The sequence below is a fragment of the Carassius auratus genome, chromosome 17 (assembly GCF_003368295.1).
Source record: "Carassius auratus strain Wakin chromosome 17, ASM336829v1, whole genome shotgun sequence".
In the NCBI taxonomy this organism is placed as follows: Eukaryota; Metazoa; Chordata; class Actinopteri; order Cypriniformes; family Cyprinidae; genus Carassius; species Carassius auratus.
The window spans coordinates 15,581,729-15,602,115 of NC_039259.1; the positions used below are offsets into that span (position 1 = coordinate 15,581,729).

The 20,387-nt window shown below is 37.0% G+C and overlaps 3 protein-coding genes and 1 non-coding gene across 7 annotated transcripts in view; 1 reads left to right on the forward strand and 3 right to left on the reverse strand.

Moving 5' to 3' along the window:
• Positions 1-2,465: 2,465 nt before the first annotated feature.
• On the reverse strand, positions 2,466-12,191 carry sanbr (SANT and BTB domain regulator of CSR). Of its 3 annotated transcripts, XM_026286035.1 has the most exons (22): positions 11,673-12,177; positions 11,392-11,487; positions 11,165-11,316; positions 10,253-10,442; positions 10,066-10,159; positions 9,741-9,988; positions 9,450-9,508; positions 8,941-9,101; positions 8,744-8,830; positions 8,497-8,607; positions 8,207-8,330; positions 6,691-6,843; positions 6,461-6,594; positions 6,212-6,317; positions 5,350-5,382; positions 5,153-5,252; positions 4,911-4,999; positions 4,717-4,745; positions 4,007-4,080; positions 3,545-3,633; positions 3,336-3,424; positions 2,466-2,788 (listed from the first exon to the last, which is right to left on the reverse strand). In XM_026286035.1, exons 3-22 carry the CDS (start codon positions 11,312-11,314, stop codon positions 2,752-2,754), a joined length of 2,157 nt encoding a protein of 718 aa, XP_026141820.1. In that variant the 5' UTR covers positions 11,315-11,316; positions 11,392-11,487; positions 11,673-12,177; the 3' UTR covers positions 2,466-2,751. The 3 variants fall into 3 exon arrangements, with proteins under 3 accessions (XP_026141820.1, XP_026141818.1, XP_026141819.1); XM_026286033.1 differs by lacking the exon at positions 11,392-11,487 and having other exon boundaries at positions 12,099-12,191; XM_026286034.1 differs by lacking the exon at positions 11,392-11,487.
• Positions 12,192-12,971: 780 nt separating this feature from the next.
• Positions 12,972-17,027, reverse strand: LOC113117399 (peroxisomal membrane protein PEX13-like). 2 transcript variants are annotated; one of them, XM_026286037.1, is made up of 5 exons: positions 16,857-17,026; positions 15,169-15,890; positions 14,328-14,450; positions 13,858-14,117; positions 12,972-13,767 (listed from the first exon to the last, which is right to left on the reverse strand). In XM_026286037.1, the coding sequence occupies exons 1-5, from the start codon at positions 16,925-16,927 to the stop codon at positions 13,759-13,761; spliced, it is 1,185 nt and encodes a 394-aa protein (XP_026141822.1). In that variant the 5' UTR covers positions 16,928-17,026; the 3' UTR covers positions 12,972-13,758. The 2 variants fall into 2 exon arrangements, with proteins under 2 accessions (XP_026141822.1, XP_026141821.1); XM_026286036.1 differs by having other exon boundaries at positions 12,972-14,117; positions 16,857-17,027.
• A 371-nt stretch (positions 17,028-17,398) lies between these two features.
• Positions 17,399-17,508, reverse strand: trnal-caa (transfer RNA leucine (anticodon CAA)). Its single transcript has 2 exons — positions 17,471-17,508; positions 17,399-17,444 (listed from the first exon to the last, which is right to left on the reverse strand). It is a non-coding gene; the product is annotated as a tRNA-Leu (tRNA).
• A 1,565-nt stretch (positions 17,509-19,073) lies between these two features.
• The window catches only part of pdzd8 (PDZ domain containing 8), a 31,326-nt gene continuing 30,012 nt past the window's right edge, over positions 19,074-20,387 (forward strand). Inside the window, 1 exon segment of the mRNA XM_026286038.1 lies at positions 19,074-20,116. Coding sequence (XP_026141823.1) covers positions 19,230-20,116 — 887 coding nt within the window. The 5' untranslated portion in view covers positions 19,074-19,229.

Below are 20,387 nucleotides of genomic sequence, written 5' to 3' on the forward strand. Positions count from 1 at the left end.
TCCATGTTCTTCACTGCTCATGAAGCTAAAAAAGCAGCAACACGATTCCAAATTGTTAACAAATTTTGCCTCATGAGCACTGAAGAAAGCAAATATTTAAGTGTGCAGACAAATTCAGCGACTTGTTCGACTAAAACTCTCCCTTTTGTCCCATGTATGCACCTGAGAACCTTTTTTTTTTTTTTTTTGAGCGCAAACAATTACTGTTTTCATAAAATCAACAAGCATACCAGCATGAAGCAGCACTGATGTAATTCGTTGCATATTCACATTAAAATATAAAACTTATTTACTTGACTATTATATTTAATTATCTGATTGGTTATTTAAACTGCATCGTATAATAAAGAATTACAAGCTATTTGTTGTAGCTTGGGCTGTTCGCATGATTGTCTTCCTAATGGCGGTCACTATAAATAGCTCTGTCCTTTTTGATAGAGGTGAACTTCATGACAACAGCACAGACAATGAGGGAGGAAAGTTTGGCTTCAAGAGGATAATGATTAGATACAGACAGCTCCCTCTAGCGACGATAGTACAAACCAAAACACAAGTGATAAATTATATTGCCTTGATCTAGAAATGACATTTGGATTCTCCCTATTCGTGTGACTGATAGCTAACCGGTGTAGCAATGTTTATAATTTCAGCAAATAGTTTATAGTGACAAAGTGATATATTTAGCTTTAAAAAATTAATATTTTATGGTATTTTTTAGCAACAGGAAGATTATATAACACCTTGATCCAAAATGGTTAGCGTCGTACTTTCATTCTCTAAAGAAAACAAATTGGTGCCATTCTAAACAACTACACAACAGTACTGCTAACAAAGCATTGTTACAAATAACAATAGACAAAAGAGCATTGAATGATGAGGATATGACCTTTGACCAAGTACTGAGGGAATGAGGGCAGCTAGTGTCCATCCACCTTTAGCTGCTCATTCTGTTCCTTATATAACGAATCTGATTGGTCAGATTTTTGTCATCTTACTGTATAATTTTTTATTACAGCTTGATATTTTAAATCTTTACACATTAATTAAGAATCTGCACGACACATTGAAAACCTGCTATTCTTCTGAGCTTTCTATTCATCAATAATAAAAACTAATCAGTTTCCACAAAACTAGTAGGCAGCACAACTTTAACACTGATGAATTTTTTTTTTCTTGAGCACCAAATCAGCATGAAAAATCATGTAACACTGAAGTCCGGAGTAATGGCTGCTGAATAAATACATTAAAATAGAAAACTGTTTTTTTTTTATTTTTTTATTGTAATATTTCATAGTATTCAAATGTTTCTGCATTTGTGCTAAAATAAATGCAGCCTTAAACATTAAAGTCTCCTTAACATAAAAAAGCCCCAAACATTTGAATGGCAGTGTAAATATAACTATAATTTTTATAGAGTAAAAAACAGATGGAAATTAACTGGTAATTTAATAATTAAATGGTAAGTAAAGGAAATCCAATAATAATTGTTTTGAATCAGAGTGCTATTTAGAACCAAATGGTCTGCTGCCTCAGAACTGTCAACTTTTCAGAGTAAGAGAGAGACAACTCTTGGAAAGAGAGAGATATCTTTCGCATTTAATGGTGGGGGTTGTGTTGGATCTGGTTCCCACCAGCAGAGGGAATTAACACATGATCATTTGTGTTCTTGGCTGGCAGGTGGCCCAGCACTGTAACCCAACCTGCCTGAGCTCAATCAAACACCGACTGTCACCAAAAAAGGCAGAGCAGCTCATGGAAGCTCCCCGCCTCCCCCCACACAAGCAGAACATTCTACTTCCCTTTCCTGTTGTCATGGTGACAGCTGTGCTGAAAATCCTCTTCAATGATATGACTGACAGATCATGAGATAAACCACTAATACCTTCCTTTTTCAAACACATGAAGCAACAGTGTAAGAGGACGTGTATTTACATGCAGAATTTGTCCAACTCAAAGGCTAGGCAATATCTAATTTCATGAGTATATATGAATATATAATAATATATGAGTATAAATGAATATATAATTTCATTTTCAACTTAGCAGTAAAAAAAAAAAGACACAGGTTTATTTTAAATGATTTTTATTCTACTGCTTCTGTATTCTTCCTCATGTCATATTGGTCCAAACGGCACAGTTGTGATGGTTTCAGTGCAACATAATCATGGACCTCACAGGTATTATTCGTCAGTGTCGCTCTTTACCTAGTGGCTTCTTTGCGTATTATACAGGATTTAGTCATTGCATTAAGACGGCTTAAAGTGCAGGGTCAGTACCACGGAGATGAGCTTTCTCTGGTCACCTGAGTCGGCTAGAATGAAACAGGGACGTTACAAACACTGCAGCTGGGATGAATCCTGAGCTAGACATGAGATGAGATAAAGCAAAAGGTGCAAAATAAACCGTACTAGTGTAACACAGATTAGTGGGTGCAACCAATTCACTAGCCGCCAAAAGCTTGTTTGTTTACAGTGCAACTAATGGTTTTATTAGGTCCATTGTTTATGTTCTATAGCTACAGTTATGACATCAGTGACCACACCAGCAATCCATTCTTCTCCCGGGACTGTAATGGAAAATACTCTAATGCTATTCCTGTTGTGTCTGGACGGAGTTTGGGAGAAGGAGGAGGTGAGGAGTGGAGCAAAGGATGGACGAAGAGAGCGATGGCTTATTCTGCCTCGTCAAACAGCAGCAAGCTCTTTTACTCCTCCTTTAAAAAAAAAACATTCCCTTATCTCCACATTTTCTCTAAGTCGGTCTCGACGGCCCCGAGCGTGTCTTCGCTCTAAAAAAAGACAAAAGTGCTGGTTAAAAATAGAACTGAGAGAATAGGAGAAAGAGAGTAAGTAAAAAGGTCAAATTAAAGCTGCGAGTCAATTAGAAGTAAAGCAATATTATATACGCAGTGGGTTTTGGGTCTTCCATTAAAAGTTATTGTATTTTAAAAAGATCGTTCACCTAAGAATTTTAATTCTGTCATCATTTGTCAACTAAATTATTATTATTATTTTTTTTTAATTCTGAAACACATAAGACAATATTTTGAAGAATTTACATAAAAATTCACTGAGGTCCAAAACAGCACAAGACCCCAATGACTTTCACTAAATGGACTAAAATATCGTTTTATTTACAAAGAAGAAAGATTTATGGGTGAACTATCCCTTTAAATTAGCCTGACAAGAGCAGACAAGCCAGTTTAGTAAGTGCGCTAAGACAAACATGTTCCTAATCCTTCCAAATCTCATGATTAAAATCATGAATCATAATTTGAAACACTTCCACTCATTTGTGCAGTGTCCTCTGTGCTGGAAGTGACTGTGGTACCTTACCGAGTTTTCTCTGAGCTGCTGTGTCTTCCGCTGGACTGAGGGGAGGACTTAAACTGGGCCTCCAGCCTCGAGTAGAGCCCCCCTGCAGGCTGGAACACATACACACAAACACACATGGGTGCAAAATACTAGAGTGCAATGTTGGAATACAGCTGTAGTCTTAATGGTGCTTTAGCAGGTTTATCTAAAAGAGTAAAGATGTTTTGTACCTCTTTTGTGTCTTTAAACTTCGTCTGCTCTTGATCACCAAAGCGCATTTTAGTGAGATTTGCTATAATCTCCTCCATTCTCCTCTGATCTAGAGCGAGTTTAAACATATAGACATCTATCAAGATCACTGCAAATCTACATGAAAGCTTCCATGTCAGAAACAGCCAAACATGCATCTAAATGATTTAATAACATTGATTAATCACCATCACAAATCATTTAATAACGGCGAAGCTATAGCTTTAAGCCTATTTTGAATACAAAAGTGTTTATAAAACAAAAGTCTTCTAAAGAGTTGGCAGATGTGCATGCTGATGGCTGGATTTAACTTTCTCTGGTGAGATTTTCTAAGGTTTTCGAGTGGTTTTAAATCACGCCTCTTTTTATTATAAGAATCGCTCTACCGCTGTGCAAATGTAAGAATCTTTGTTCCAGTCAGAGGATCTGAAAAAGGTACCTACCCTCCTCCCTCTGTAGGTCCTGATTGTACCTCATAGAGCGATTGCTATCCCACTTATTCTTCTGGATGCTGACGCTAAGAGTGAAAGAAGGACAAAGAAAGAGAAAAATGTGCCAAGTGTCTCATTCAGAAGCGTATCCCTTCTCAATCACATGGCATGAGAAACCATTACAATACAGTGTTTAAAAAATAAATAAAACTGAGATAACATACAGAAAACAGTATGTCTTTATAAGTAAATTAAAGCTGCAAACAAGCACACTAAATACAAAAATAATAATAAAGCAATACTACAGTACATTAACAGTGGACTAAAATTTGTTGCATTTTAAAGTGATAGTTCATACCAAAATTTAAATTCTCTCATTATTTACTCACCCTAATGTCATTCCAAATTTGTATAACTTTCTTTCTTTTTTTAAATTAAAGTAAATGAGGTCCAAATCAACATTGGACCACAATGACTTTCACTATATGGACCAAATTATTTTCTATTGATTTCCAAAAAAGAAAGAACAACATGAGAGTTTTTAATTTTAATTTAATTTAATTTAATTTAATTTAATTTAATTTAATTTAATTTAATTTAATTTAATTTAATTTAATTTAATTTAATTTAATCTTTGGTTAAGTTTTTCATTTTTGGGTGAACTATCCTATGAAATTCACCACTTTTTCTTCTTAAAACGGCATGTCTTCGGAATCACTTACATGAATGGGGTGGAGTCTCGAGATGGTGCCTTTAAAACAAAAGAACAGAATTAATGAAAAGGGAAAAGAAAGATACAGCAAAAACAACTAAACCAGACCAGAGTTTTCTAAAGAACATGTTTTCCAATGTAAAAGTCCCTTTGCTTGAAAAAAATTAAACGTAAATCAAGCCCAAATGAATTTGCTGCACTCACCTTTTCTCCAGTTTTCTCCTTACGCTGGAAACTGGGGGAGGACACTTGTTTTTTCAAAGGTTTTCCAGATTTTCTTGCCTTCTTTGCAGCTATGCACATAAAAAGTCACAAACCAAGCTTTAAGGTCAGTCTCGTGAAATGGTACATGACTGCCACCTTTTGACATAATGAGGAACTGTCTATTAAAGATTATCTAGCGATTTATTTGTACTTTTTCACTAATGTGTAAAATATTAAACCACCTTGTTTTTTCGATGTATCTTCTTCATCCCCGACCTCATCCTCTGTGACCTCTGACCCGGTAGTGTACTCCTCATCTTCAGACAGCAGAGACTGCTGCCGCTGCAAAAGGTCAAAGCGACATTTCAGACGTGTTTTGTCAGTGTAGGAAATAGGAAATAGTAGGAATAGGAAATTTAATTAGGAACTTGCTTCTTACCAGCTGAAGACTCCAGTTTTTTAACAGTGAAAACTGCAACAAAAGAAAAACAAGTGCTTATAATTTGAGCATGTACAAACAAGTTTAGATTAAAAAAAATTATACAGATGCATCCATCAAAATAAATTAAATCCTGATTCCACCACTGAGAACAAATATATATATATATATAAATTCTCACTTTATGTCTCACAATTATGACTTAATATCTTAGAATGTGATTTTATATTATAATAATACAAATTTATCTCACAATGGAAATTTTTTATTTGAGACTTAATATCTCACAATGTGAATATCAATGCATTTTTTGAAATTGCAACTTTATATCTCAAAAAGTAAAATAATTTTGAAATGTTATCTCACAATTATCACTTTTTAACAATATTTTTCAGTCTGAGATAATAATTGCTTTTCATACAATATAGCAGTAAAGATCTTGGAAAGATAATTTTGCTTATGATTTATGTTTTTTATGTACACAATAGATGTTTTCTTTGTTGTGTTTTTTGTTTTTGAATTGTCTTGGTTTAATTTGTGATTGTACATTACCGATTTGAATTAGGATTCTTTTAATGTTTGAAAGAAGTCTCTTATGCTTACGAAGGCTGCATTTATTTAATAAAAAATACAGCATCAAATCCAAATCAAATAAAAAAAACAACAACATATGGTCATATGACACTGAAGACTGGAGTAATAAAAAAAAAAACTAATTAAAATCAAACACTGTTTACCCGTTTAAATGGCAAAACAGTAATGTATTTTGTTGATGGTTGCATAAGAAATGAAAATGTTCATCTATATAAAAAAAAAAATCACACACAAAAATTATAAAATAAAATAAAAATAAATGTCTCACAGCTGTGGTTTCCTTGGGTCTGTGAGCTGTAAGCACCCCTGGCTCCAGCATTACATCACATCCTGGCACACGTTCACTGCCTGCAGAAGGGTCCTCAGAGCTACAGCTAAAAAAAAAAAAAAAAAGATTAGAACACAAAACGTTGTCAGAAGACCCAAACACAACACTAGGCAAAGCATCAAACGACTCAAACATGGCATGCAACCATGAACCAATAATTTTTCCTAAAGGAAGTTGCTATAGTCTGACCTCTCTGGCACACACACAGCCTCTCTGTGTAGCAGCAGGTCATTGAGTATTCTGGTCTGGGCAGAGTTTACATTGTGATCGCCGCAGTCACCACCATCTGCTGCACTCACAATGTGGTCTCTTATTTTACAGCCCTACACACACATACGCAGTCATTCATGGTGAAAAGGCAGACAGGTTCAAAGGTCATCTGAGTTTAAGAGAACATATTCTAAAGCAACAACACAAACCTTGGGCATGGAGGAGGGATCGAATCTTAGGACTTTCTGGTTGCAGCAGGGGTAAAGACCAATGCCATGCCATCTATGATCTGCCCCAATTCCAGGATACACAACCGCCTCTGGGTGGTACTTACACTGGCCCAAATCTGTACACAGGAATGCCTGCCAAGACGATAACACATGCACATATTTCCCTTTTTTTTTTATTACTCAAGGTGGCAGCCAACCAGTCAATATCTTTACATACTCGATGTCCATAATCAAAGAAATAGTTCACCCCAAAATAAAAATTAGCTGGAAGTGTACTAACCTCATGCCATTTAACATATGGCGTATTTTCTGGACTATAAGTCACACCTTTTTTCATAGTTTGGCTTGTCCTGCGACTTATAGTCAGGTGCGACTTATCAAAATTAATTTGACATGAACTGAGAGAAATGAACCAAGAGAAAGAGAAATGAACCAATAGAAAACATTACATTAACATTAAAACATTAAGCCGGGAGAGGGCGCTCTATGCTGCTCTGTGCTCCTGTAGTCTACACTGAAGACAAAGAGCGCCCTCTCGCGGCTGTAGACGGTAATGTTTTCTCTTTTTTTCTTGGGTCTAAATAAATGCGACTTATAGTCCAGTCCGACTTATATATGTTTTTTTCCTCATCATGACGTATTTTTGGACTGATGCGACATATACTCAGGTGCGATTTATATTCCGAAAAATACGGTATACAAATATGAGTTTGCTTCTTTATTAGAACAGATTTGGAGAAATTACATCACTTGCTCACTAATGTATCTTCGGCAGTGAATGGGTGCAGTCAGAATGAGAAAACATCTTAATAATCCACATGACTCCAATCCATCAATTAACATATGAAGCAAAAGGTTGTGTGTTTGAAACAAATGAATTCATCTATTTTTTTTTTTTTTGCTGATTCCAGCTATTATGGATAGTCCTCTCCATAATATTGCTTTCTCCAGTAAAAATGTTGTCTCATCTGAATCAGGAGAGAAAAATGCACAAATCAAGCTCCTTTTACAACTCAAAACAGTTCCAAACACATGTTGATGGACTTTGATATGATAGGACAATGGAGAATGGACAGTGGATTTTTCACTGGTGGAAACGTTATGGACTATGGACTGGAATTTCGGACAGTTTTAATTTAAAATGCATTAATAATGTATTGGTTTCCAATGAACAGACAGATTTTCATTTCACAAGACATTTTATTAATGGTTTGGTGTCATGTAGATGATTGTGAATTATTTGGACGCATTATTGTGATGTTTTTATCCTGTTTGAACACGGTCTGATGTTACCCATTCATTTTAGAGGATCAAGTAAGTGATGCAATGCTAAATTTTTACAAATCTGTTCAAGATCAACTCATTCGCATCTTGGATGGTCTGAGGGCGAGTACATTTTCAGCAAATGTTTATTTTTGTGCAAATAATCCCTTGAAATCTTCCTGCCTTTTACTAAAGTCTTAAATTATGATTTGTGAAGTACACATTTGTTTACCTGTTTGCAGCGTGAACAGGTTAGGAAGTTGACTGTGCCCCAGATCCTCCAGTAGACCAGAACCCAGGACTTCAACTCTTCATAAAGCCCATTCACAAACCCATGAACCTCCCAGGCCTTATGTCTACAGACACACCACAATTATCAACATGTCATGGCATACATGTACGTGTTTGTGTGTGTGAGAGTATATAAGGCTGGAATATATAGTAGCTATTTAGAACATAAATCTTCAACGATGTTTTAAACGATTTATGTGTATGTGATTAAAATACAGTGTCTTCTATAACCTGGTGTGAGTGAATACAATGTTTCCTCGGACATCTACGTTGATTTTGTTTGGAACACAAGGGATTTTTCTCTCTGTTTCTTTGGTTAAAAGCTTAAGGCAAAGTCCACATCTGGAGAAAGAACCACAACATTAAATTACTACACTGAAATCCCCTTTATTGCATCAGAAGAATCATTTATAATACTTCCACTGTCATCATGCTAAAATAGTATTATAGCTTACACTGCAATGCAAAAGTCTCTCACCTGTACAGAGTAGATGCGTTCCCAGGGGAATCGCGATTCTGATAACCATGATCAAATAATCGTTCGATCTTCTTCTGAAACAGTTTACTGGTGAGAAAGTACAAGTCATCACAAATAAAACAGTGAAATAGCCAGTAAATATCCACCACCCACCTTTACATAATTATGTTTCTGTTTCATGTGTGTGCTGCTCTCACCTTTTGAATTTGTCTTTTTTGTCCTTGAGGTCATCTGCCTCGTTGTGGCTGAACAGATCAGCGATGCGTCCAGCCAGGATGTTGTTGATGCAGTTCATATTGCATGGTGTTGCTATGATGGCACTCATATGTTGGTGACAAAATTGGATACACTCCTCAACCTTCAGATCCACAAAACACAATGACAATCAAACCCCTTAAGACCATTTAACAAATGAATGAATAACTTCTGATGAGATAAACCAACATGCTTTCTACACACTGCTCAGGGAAGTTTTGGGATAATAATAACGATCTGATTATTGATCATTTTCTCCAAGCACAAAATTTACCAGGTCTTTCCTCAAAATTAGAAATGTGTGTCGCATTAGTGCTTGTCTGGGCAGTGTATAGACAAACACAAATGATGAAACAGCCATCATGCATCATGCACTATAACCTAAAGTTCACCCAGCTCAGAGCACACTTACTACATTACCCAAAACATTGTCACCCCTCACAACACTTACTAAAGTTTCCATCTTCAAGAACTCGGAGGAGATCAGGATTGAGATGACATTGCTGTGCTCTGCAACCAAACACCACATAACATAACCGACAACATCACAAACAGCGAAAACAGCCAACGCATAACCGTTTACAAACACATGAAACACCATCCACCACTTACAAACACCATTCAGCCAGGTCAGAGAACACACATTACACAACACCTCTGATGGTATCTTTGATCATAGAAATTAAAAACACAACAGCAAACGCACACAGAACATCTTAAATGGTTACCAAAAGACAGTTACCCAGTTTGGGTTTGTCCATGTGTTTTCCACGTGAATGTTCAGTGTTGTGACTCTTGACGTAGTTCATGAGCCAGTCAAAGATCTGGACATCACAGTGGACAGAAATGTCCACCTCGTCCCAGCGCTGTGGGTCCACAGAAAGATACTCTTCAAAGTAACGCATCTCTTTTACCAGAAGGTTCCTTGGACACACAAAGTCCTGCTTCAGGTTCTTTGCCTCATCACAAACGTGGATTACCATGTTGGGGCTATGTAATAAAAATAGACGGTCATTATTAGCAGAAGATGATTCATTGTTGGCCTGATTGGTGTGAATGTGCCTCACATTTTATTCCCTTCTGTTTTCTCAATCTTCTTGGCAGGATCTGCAATCTCAATTTCTGCAGAGGCTCCATGACCAGTAGAGATCACAGTGAGGCCTAAATATATACGCTGATTCAGTATATCAAAGTGTAATCCAGCATTAAATGAGAGATTGGACATTTTTATCCAGACCCCACCCACTGACTCACCTGACTCTGAGAGAGTGGCCTGATTGGACGGTGGTTCCTCTTTATCTACTGTAATGTCCAATAAATTGGATTTGATGTAGGTGGAAAAGGGTTCCGATGGAGAGCTCACTGCACCGGTCAGTGGGTTACACTGGTCATCAACGTGAGGGAAACTGCCTGTAGTCTTTAACTCTTCAAACCTTTGCGCACACTATAAAAATATATGGGGAGAAGCTGAACAAGTTAAACATTTGCTGAGAAAATTCTGGATCTTTGTATGAAAAAAGTGGGAGTGTTAAAATGTCAAATGTATGCACTGCGTTTGACAGCATTATGTGATGTACAATATTATTGTTATAATATTAAATATTTTATTACAGTGTATTTATTATATTTTTAAATATATTTTGGATTATTATATTAAATATTTGTATTAAATAGTTGTAAAATAAAATAGCACAAATTACAATGTTTTCTCACTAAGGTTAAATTCACAGCCATTCTACATAAACAGAATTATATATTTTTTCACACTTTAGCAATAAATAAATAAATAAATAAATAAAACCTTGACTGGACATTAATAATATTTCATGTTTCATTTCATTTCAAGCATGCTCACTGATTTACTGATGGTTTTGTTAATTTGGTAACCAAGTATACTAACTTTAGATAAAACAATATTGGCTGTGATAGAAATGACCACACGACTATAGAAATGTCTATATCTATCACTATAGGCTAATATCTACAAATATCTATATAAAACATTTTCACACAACAATAGAAATAGTTTTTCTTTCTCATCCTTCGTTTATATCATAGTCTGTAGTAAAATATGAATGTTTGCTTTTTTAAAACCAATAATATATATATTTTTTTATAGCAGCAAATATATTTGGTTTATATATTAAAGGTCCTTATTTCTCTTACCTCTTTAGGGGTGAACCCTGGGACCAACTTGGCAACATTCTCCCAGTTGATTGGCTGAGATGAAGCCCATAGTGAGCTCAGGACCATGTCCAGCACCAGGAGGTTGTTATCATATGGAAAGTTATTATTAACAGAGCACAGACGATTCATTTCTGAGAAAAAGGAAGAAAAATATCATCTATTGTAAAAAATAAATAAAAATAAACAGGTTGTATTTTAATAATAACCTTGACAATTAGCATCGACTAGCTCTCCACAGTCCCTTTTTACGGCATTTCAGCGAATCAAGGGACAAATAGAGAATGACAGCTGTCGCATTTGATCTGGTAAAGTGATGATATGAGCTCAGATACAACAAAAACTAACAGTGCCAAGACGATATACCGTCGTTATGCGCAGCTGTAAAAATGCTTAGCTAGCATAATAAATAACAGATCGTGGCACTCCCCACATTTTGTGTCGAATCACCCTGTGAAATGCTAAGCTAATACACACACAATCAGTTTACCCTGTTCCAGATTTATGCGCTGTTTCCTCTGGTAACAATGCTCTTCTTTCATTCCAGCTGAGCGGTGCTGATGAAGGGCTGGATTTGAGTAACATCAACAGAGATGCTGTGGCTTACTTTGATTTTAAATCAAAGCTCACATCCACACATCATATACAAATAATAATACAAACTAATACTACGCGTGAAATTCGCAGGTTCGGTGGGCATGACTACCCACATCCGTCTCTATCCTCGTTTTAAAACGCCAGAGATGACACGCACGGAGCTCGGAGCGCGTGTGCCATCATGATAATACTCGCGCTGCTGTGTCCCTCCTCTCTCCGCTGTCTGCTGCGATGTGACGGGATGCCAAAGCTTGCCGACCCGAGCCTGAAAGATTAAACTGACAAAAACGATTGAAGGCGACGCGTGGCAGAGGATTACCTCCACATCTTCTGCTCAGCCTCTGTGCTCTGCTCTCTATTTCCGGTGCCGCAGTGCAGCAGGTGCGCGCCGGCGTCCCCGTTGCTAGGCGACATCCTAAACATTCCATTTGATTGATGGGGTTCTGTTTTTAATATGGGGCCCAGACAAATCCAAATGTATTTAGTCCCTATAATCAATTCAATTAAACTGCCGAAAGACAAATAGCACTGTAGACATGCTGACAGACTAAACACTTATTTTTAGACAGAGATGCAGCCACGGATTACACTGGTGTATATGCCATTTAAAAGTTTGAGGTTAGTAGGATTTTTTTTTTTTTTTCAAACACAAAACAAAAGCACACACATCACTTGCAAATAGCTCAAAGAGGGTGCTCAGAAAAAAATAACCTGAAAAAGAAAAAAAAAAGATAACTTTGGCACACCACGGCTCTAAAAATATAAACACTCTAAAAAAGGGTTTTGAGTTCTCTTCATCAGATATGACTGCTGACTTTATTTTTTTTTGTTCTACATTTTAAATAAATAAATGCAGCCTTATTAAAGAGCATGAGACATTTTTCAAAAATATTTAAAAAAATCTTACTGACCCCATGCTTTTGACAACTGAGTAATTGTTAGTAGAACTGCAAAAAACTGTAAAAAAAAAAAAAAGACCTCCAGCACTAGCTTGCTCTATTCTTTTTCTATTCTATCCATTTTCTTTTTGTTTATTATATTATTTAAAAGCCCTTGCTAAGTGTACTGCATTTAAGCTGAGACTTGTTATAACACATACATCATTGCTCTTTTGTTGTTTTTGATTGCTTCCATTGTCCTCATTTGTAAGTCGCTTTGGATAAAAACCTCTGCTAAATGAGTAAATGTAAACTGAAGAGTAATTTCTTTATTTTATTTACAAATACACCAATTTCTTACTGAGCTAAATGTCAATCAGTGATTTTATGTAATGCTGAAAATGCAGGAACTTTATAAATGACAGGAGATAAATTAAGCATTTACTGGCAAAATAATTGCTCGTATTTACATAATTGCACATTGTGTTACTGGTATGAAAAAACAAACAAGCATGAAAAAACATGCACAAACTAATCCTTGATACAACACAATTTAAAATATTAAATATTCACATTGCAGAAAGATGAAAAGTAATCTAAAACTCCTACATTAAGAGAAATTTGTAATAAACACCGCATTATAAATTTAGATTGCTATGTGAGAACACAATTTAAACTATTCAGATGCATTAACTGTGTATGCTTGAATTACAACATATTTGTATCATTTTATGCTTGATGCGAGCATATCAAATCAAATTGAATCAATTTTTCCTAATAATTATTCAAAATAAATGAATGGCTCTTATTAACAATCATTCAAACTATCATGTTGAAATACCCAAAATTTTTGTTGAAGAAAGAAAATATGAACAAATATCGGTAATGGCTTTGAGCCTAACAATCTACTCAAATTTGTGGAATTATGCAATTCATACATTGCAAAGGAAAATGACCTCCCCTCCACAACACCTCCGTTTTTCATTTGTTCCTCGCCTTTTTTAGAAGTTGCACTAAGTTATAAAGAGGGTGATACATTCTAATGAAGGATGCACTTTTTTGTCCCACCAAGACACGCACCTTCCCGCACATAAAAATTATTCATAAGTCCATCTTTTCTGAGGTTATCACTGTAGTATCACCATTGTTGTTTGTGGAAGGCTGCACCTCCAGGGCAGCATGAAGGCCATGTGTTTCATCATAAACAGACTCCAGCAGCTCATCTGGAACTGATGTGGCAGGGACCGCCAGCCTGGAGTTGGGAACAGAAGCTGTAGCCACAGCAGTTTGAGATGCAGGAAGGTTTTGTGCAGCCTGCTGGGCCTGTGCCATCCTCTCTAATTCTGCATGCTTTCTGCCTCTCCTCCGGCCCAACACTTTGACGTAGTTGGCAGGTACGAGGCCAGTAATCTGCCCATCCACGCTGGCTAAGAGCCAGCCACGCACCCTGGGCTGTTGTTCTGAAAATAAAAGTGAAATACAAGTACAAGCTGTAAGTCTGTGTTTATAATACCTAGGACAAAAGGTACATGGGTATGAATATGCCTGACATCAGTCAAATTTAAAATATTACATTGTTTAATATGAGAGGTCGCCACACTAGCTAGAGTTTTTATGCACGTCAAAGTGTTTAAGTACACTTTTGTTCTGAAATTTTCTTGTTCTTTTACCTTTAGGGGCAAGATTAAGCATGTCTCCAGCCTGCAGAGATATCTCTTCTTCAGATGCAGCTGTGAAGTCATACTCGGCTCGTGCTACCACATGGTCATCCTCCCCAGTTGCCCAGTTGGTGGCTATGAAATACAACACAGACACACGCTTCCATCTAGCACAAACGTACAGACGCAGCTACATATTCACATAAAACTACATACAAACACATTTAGGTCACACAATGTTTTCTGTAGGCTGCTGCTAAAGATGTGCATTTCTGAATGACAAAATGTAAAAATTAGTTTTTGTAATTGATTATAATATTTTGCATTTATTTAATAAAAAATACAGTAATACTGCAAAATGATTAATTTGATATAATTGTGGAAACTGTTATACATTTTTCTGTTATACAAGTATTCTCTGATAAATAGAAAGCTATTTTTATTTAACTAATTCATTTCATTTATTTATCCTAATGATTTAAAACATAAATCTTTTGTAACAATATAAATGTCTTAACTTTCATGATAAATGCATCCTTGCTGAATAAAAGCTGTCATTTATATTTTAAAAATCTTACTGAACACCAATCTTTTGAATGGTAGTGTTCTAAAACTGTTCCTATAGTCCCACATTAATACAAAAGATAAATAGCAAACATATATTCGGCATAATAGTGGCATCTAAAACTTTCACCACAGCCAAAAACAATTAAATAATAAATGGAGAAAAATAAAGCAAAGGTATCCTTAGTTTTCTTTAATTAGTCTCATGTCAGACCAAAAATGGTGAGTGTGTGCAGTTAAGATGAGAACAGACAGAACAGGAAGGGGAATATGGCAGGGAATGTCTCACCATTGTCCTCAGTACCCTCAGCAGACCGCAAAAGCTTCCAGATCAAATACGGCCCTCCAAAAACTACAGCAAGGAACAAGAAAATGGGCCATGATTTGACAGGATTTGTTCTGGGGTCATCTATCCCTGCTCCTCTGGTTCCTGAAGAAGACACCATGGAGGAAGCCGTGCTGTCCGCCCACAAGTCATCCACCTCTGAATCCTGACGCAACCCAAGCAGCCTCTGGAGCCTGCGATATAGGTACCTAAGGGTCCTAACCAAGGCGAAAGCAGACAGCACTTTTGTGAAATGTATGCGCAAGCGGGAGAAGTGATTGGCCACATCCAGAACAGCACGGAAGCTGTTATAGACGGCAGAGAAAGTAGCATCCATCATCATGCTGACCGACGAAAAGGCGTGGACAATGCTTTCAATGGACTGAAATGCTCCACGGCTGCTCTCCTCTGCCTGCTGGACAAAGCGGCTGGGTGGGATGTCGTCTGTTAGGTTATAGCGGTTATAACCCAGGCCCCCTCCAACTCCATAACCACTGTAGCTGTAGGGGCTGTAGCCCCCATAAATGGAGCTCCCAAAAGGGCTGTATGAGGAGGGAAATGAGCTGTATGTAGGGCGGTATGCCTGTTGAACTGGTCTTGGAGGGATGGGTGGTGCCACACGTGTTAGAACGGGAGAACTAGACACTGATGGTCCACTCTGTGACACGGATCCAAAGTCAAATGAGCTAGATATATATAAAACAGAGTGGAATGAAACAGTAAATAAATAAAATCAATAATAATAATAATAATAATAATAATAATAATAATAATAATAATAATAATAATAAAAACACAGTTGAAAGTTCAAATAAATGTATATTTCATACCTGTCAAGTTTTGGATTTGAAAATAAGGGAAATTTTCCAGCAAGTTTCACATAACTTTTCTTTTACTCTTTTAGTGAGTTGTTGTACCAATTTGTTGCAGACTTTGCATTCTTTAAAAAAAGTAAATTCGCCGTCCCATTTATCACGGTATTTACACATGGGTTTTGGTTTTTTGGCAGGTGTGCCTTCACTCTCTATTGTAGCATCCATCATCCGTCTCTGTTTTTTCTTTTGTTGTTGTTGTTTTTCCCACGTTATAACTCATGTCATCTGACCTCACACACCCCTCGCGACAGGCTACTACAGGTGGGAGTTATCGCGAGACTAGTGACAGAGCTCAGATTGGGAATGTTTTTATTATTATTATTTTATTAATAACGCAGATAAATAATAATAAAAAAAAAAATACGGGAGACTTACGGGAAAATACTAATACGGGAGGACGGCGGGAAAGAAGGGTAAAATACGTGACTTTCCCGGCCAAAACGGGATACTTGACAGGTATGGTATATTTAACAGTAAAATACTGTTGGAGTGAACTTTGACACTCACATACAAACATTTGACGTGCTCGAGCACGAGCCAAGCATTAAGTTTGCTTAACTCGTTAGCAAGTAAAAGTGTCATAACTAGACAGTGTTTTTTTTTTAATCAGTTTCGCGATAACACCAAACTTATGAACATACTTATTAATTTTATTACCACGTACCTATTTGTGAAGAAAATATATTTTGCATATACAAGTACTCGACAGCTAACAGGCTTGCTAACGTTCCTACACTTTTGAACTTTCTGACCAAAATAAGACGGATTTTTACGAACCGATAGTTTAGTGGTGCAGCCATGGTTCCAGGGATTCGCCTTTCCCATGGTTTTGGTGGAGGCAGAGCCATTGTTTTATATTTCAGACCAAAGTTTAGATGCAGTGAGCAACAAACGTAACCAGAACTAACATAAACTGTCCCATTCGCCAGACAAAGCAATCGCTCCTTCACATCGTTCTTCTGACTTGCCTTGCGACGCGAGACTAAAGCAATCTATCACTGATCGATTGAAATGTGCTTCTTTCTGTTTTGCCATATTGTTGTAATCTATAACAAATAATAAATAACTACACGAATATGTACGAGGTGAATAAATCCCATATGTATTTAAGGTGATCTGCCACTATAACGATTGAAACTGGACTCCTACTTGTCTGCACATAAAGCAAATCACTAATCGGATTTTTCTTCACTTGAAAATCGTGACAGTGAGACGTGACTGCTTTTGAGCTGTTGTAGAACTGACATTGCTCTAGCAAACGATGTTCTGTGTGAATAAAACTCGTTTGTACTTCACGTTCTGTCACAGTAAAAGACACTTGTCAGAAGTGGGATTTGAACCCACGCCTCCATTCGGAGACCAGAAACCTCATTCCCTGAGAAGGTCGAAACCTTGAGTCTGGCGCCTTAGACCGCTCGGCCATCCTGACAGTACGATGAAACATGAACGTATATTGATAGATTTAGTTTGGGACTTCAAAATGTTTCATTTAAATACTATGTAGGAATTTTTAAATATTTATTTTGAAATAATTTGTATGCATACTATATTAAAAACTGACAACGTCTCTTTTTAGACAACACATATTCTGCTTAAGTAATATTAAAAAAAAGCTTGAAAGGTATTTTTATTTCTAGTTTGGTGACTGTAAAAGATCACAGTCAGAGGTGGGATTTGAACCGCAGCAGTCCTACCTTTGTTAACCCTGCTGTATAGCAGCAGTACAAATTTTTTTTTTTTACATATTGTTGGAATATTTACTTAATTTAGCATGCAAATTAAAAATAAGTGCATATTTTAAGACAATGAAAGTGTTTTTTGACCTTGCGTGCACATCAGCCGGTTTTTGGGGACCCCAAAACCAAAATATGAACCTTTCATTACCCATAATAGGGGCACTTTAGACATACTCATTGATATCGGCTGATAAGTATAGTCATCTGAAACAGTTCCCTGTTGCAGTATTAGAAAATGATTTTTTGAACAGAGCTTGGCAAAGTTTTGATAAAGCTGTTTAGCTCACGTAAATGCCTCTGTCGATTTCTGTTCAAAATTATATTTGCAAATGTAGGCCTAAATACAGCATGTGCATTGCATGAAATATGAAATATGTCTAGGCAAGATAACATTTCTCAGCAGACGGTTTTTATTTTTTCAAAGACAATATTAATTAATAGATATTTGCAGTAATAATAATAAAAATAACGTAATATAAAAAAGTATCCAGGCTAAAAGAGATATGCAGTAATAATGCATCACTAAAATAATAATTTCACAGTTTAAGTCTTATGTATTATGACTCGTCAGCCCATTAATCTCAAAGGGGGTATGTTAAAAATATACAGCATATTTAATATTGATAAATATTATCATAATCAACACAATACGAAGTGTTCCATAATATTATGCAACTTTTTAACTAGGTAAATTATTTAAGCAGTACATTTTAATAATGGTAATGATAATAATAATAATAGGCCTAATAAAAGTTCCAGAGAGAAAATAATAACCTCCTAAAATTGTAGTAGAAAATGGTGCTACTTCAATGATCAATATAGCCTAAAATGAAAAACAACATTTATTTATTAAATAAAAATGATCTGGAACCACATTGTTTGATTTAATGTACAGAACTTCATATTTAATAAATGCATGGTTTTTTATTCTCACGGCTTTGCATTATATCATAATTTCCATTAAGTTAAAAAAGACTACATTTAGTTCCATCTTTATGATATTTGTCAGTTCAAAACATAATTTTTGCATATAGGCTATTTTATGGAAAAATAAATAAAACAATGGTTTCATTGTCATAATAATAAAATACATACGAATAATCAATATTCGGTGTAATAATCAATAATCAACGTTCTAGTACGTGTCTTGTGACAATTTTTTCTTTTTGTTTTTTTTGTTTCTTGTGACAATTTTTATGCATTATTTTGTCGCGATGCCGTCATTACGCAGGACTTCTAGCGCGGTGACGCTATGTTACGTTCCACCAATCAGCGTCAGTTTCTGGAGCCCAGGAAAGGAGCAGATGATATGGCAGCTTTGTGAGCGGCCAGGTGGAACTGGCTTTTGTTTAATCGCGTTGACAGCGGAACATGAGTACACTTTAACCCGCACGCCGCAGCGGGGGATCCGAAAATGATATACCTGATATTAATTTCTTTCTTCTCCGGGGCCATCGTCACGCTCTTTCTGCAGCTTTTACTGTTGTACCGGAGGAGCCCCGAGCCTATCGCTAGGACAGTTCAATATGTCAAAACAGTTCCTGATCCAGCACTGAAGGATTACTTTAGCAACCAACAACCCGAATCAACGCAGCAACAATCAGACACCACAGCGTCTGCCTCCAAACAACCAGAGGCCGCTTCTCCTAAGCAGCAAGAGACCACCGTCCCCGGCAGCAGCCCCAAACAACAGCCGTCCTCGCCACCGCCTTCATTGAGCGACCCTCAGCACACCTCCAAAGCAGAGACATGCGATTTCCTCAATGCCATATTTCTGTTCTTATTCCGCGAGCTCCGAGACACCCCAGTCGTCAGGCACTGGATCACCAAAAAGATCAAGGTGGAGTTTGAGGAGCTCCTCCAGACCAAGACCGCCGGGCGTCTGCTGGAGGGGCTCAGTCTGCGGGACTTCTCTCTTGGCAACTCGGTGCCCGTCTTCAAAACTGCCAGACTGATGAAGCCGGTGGCTCTAACTGAAGACAACATGCCAGAGGAGCTCAATTTCGAGGTTGACTTAGAATATAACGGCGGCTTTCATCTGGCCATCGATGTCGATTTGGTATTCGGGAAATCGGCTTATCTGTTTGTGAAGATGACCCGAGTGGCAGGCCGCCTGAAGCTGCAGTTCACCCGCATGCCTTTCACGCACTGGTCCTACTCATTCCTGGAGGACCCGCTCATAGACTTCGAGGTGAAGTCTCAGTTTGAGGGCCGTCCTCTGCCCCAGCTCACCTCCATCATAGTCAATCAGCTCAAGAGAGTTATCAAGAAGAAGCACACTTTACCCAACTACAAAATAAGGTAATATCTCAGTGTCTTATGTCTGTCCCTTGCCTGAAGTTCACCTGGGCTCTCAGGTCTGAAGTGAATGTCCTCAGCTTTGGCAGAACAGTCAAAGCTAGAGGTCTTTAGTAGATAAATTATTACAGATGATCCCAAAATTAAGTCCCTGCATTGTTATTCTTCAGCTGTGATGATGAACAGTGTTAATCTAGACCTGGTTTTTATGCTGATACCAATTATGTTTTGTTAAAAAGTAAAAAGTCTCACTGCAGAACGAAAGACCTTTAAA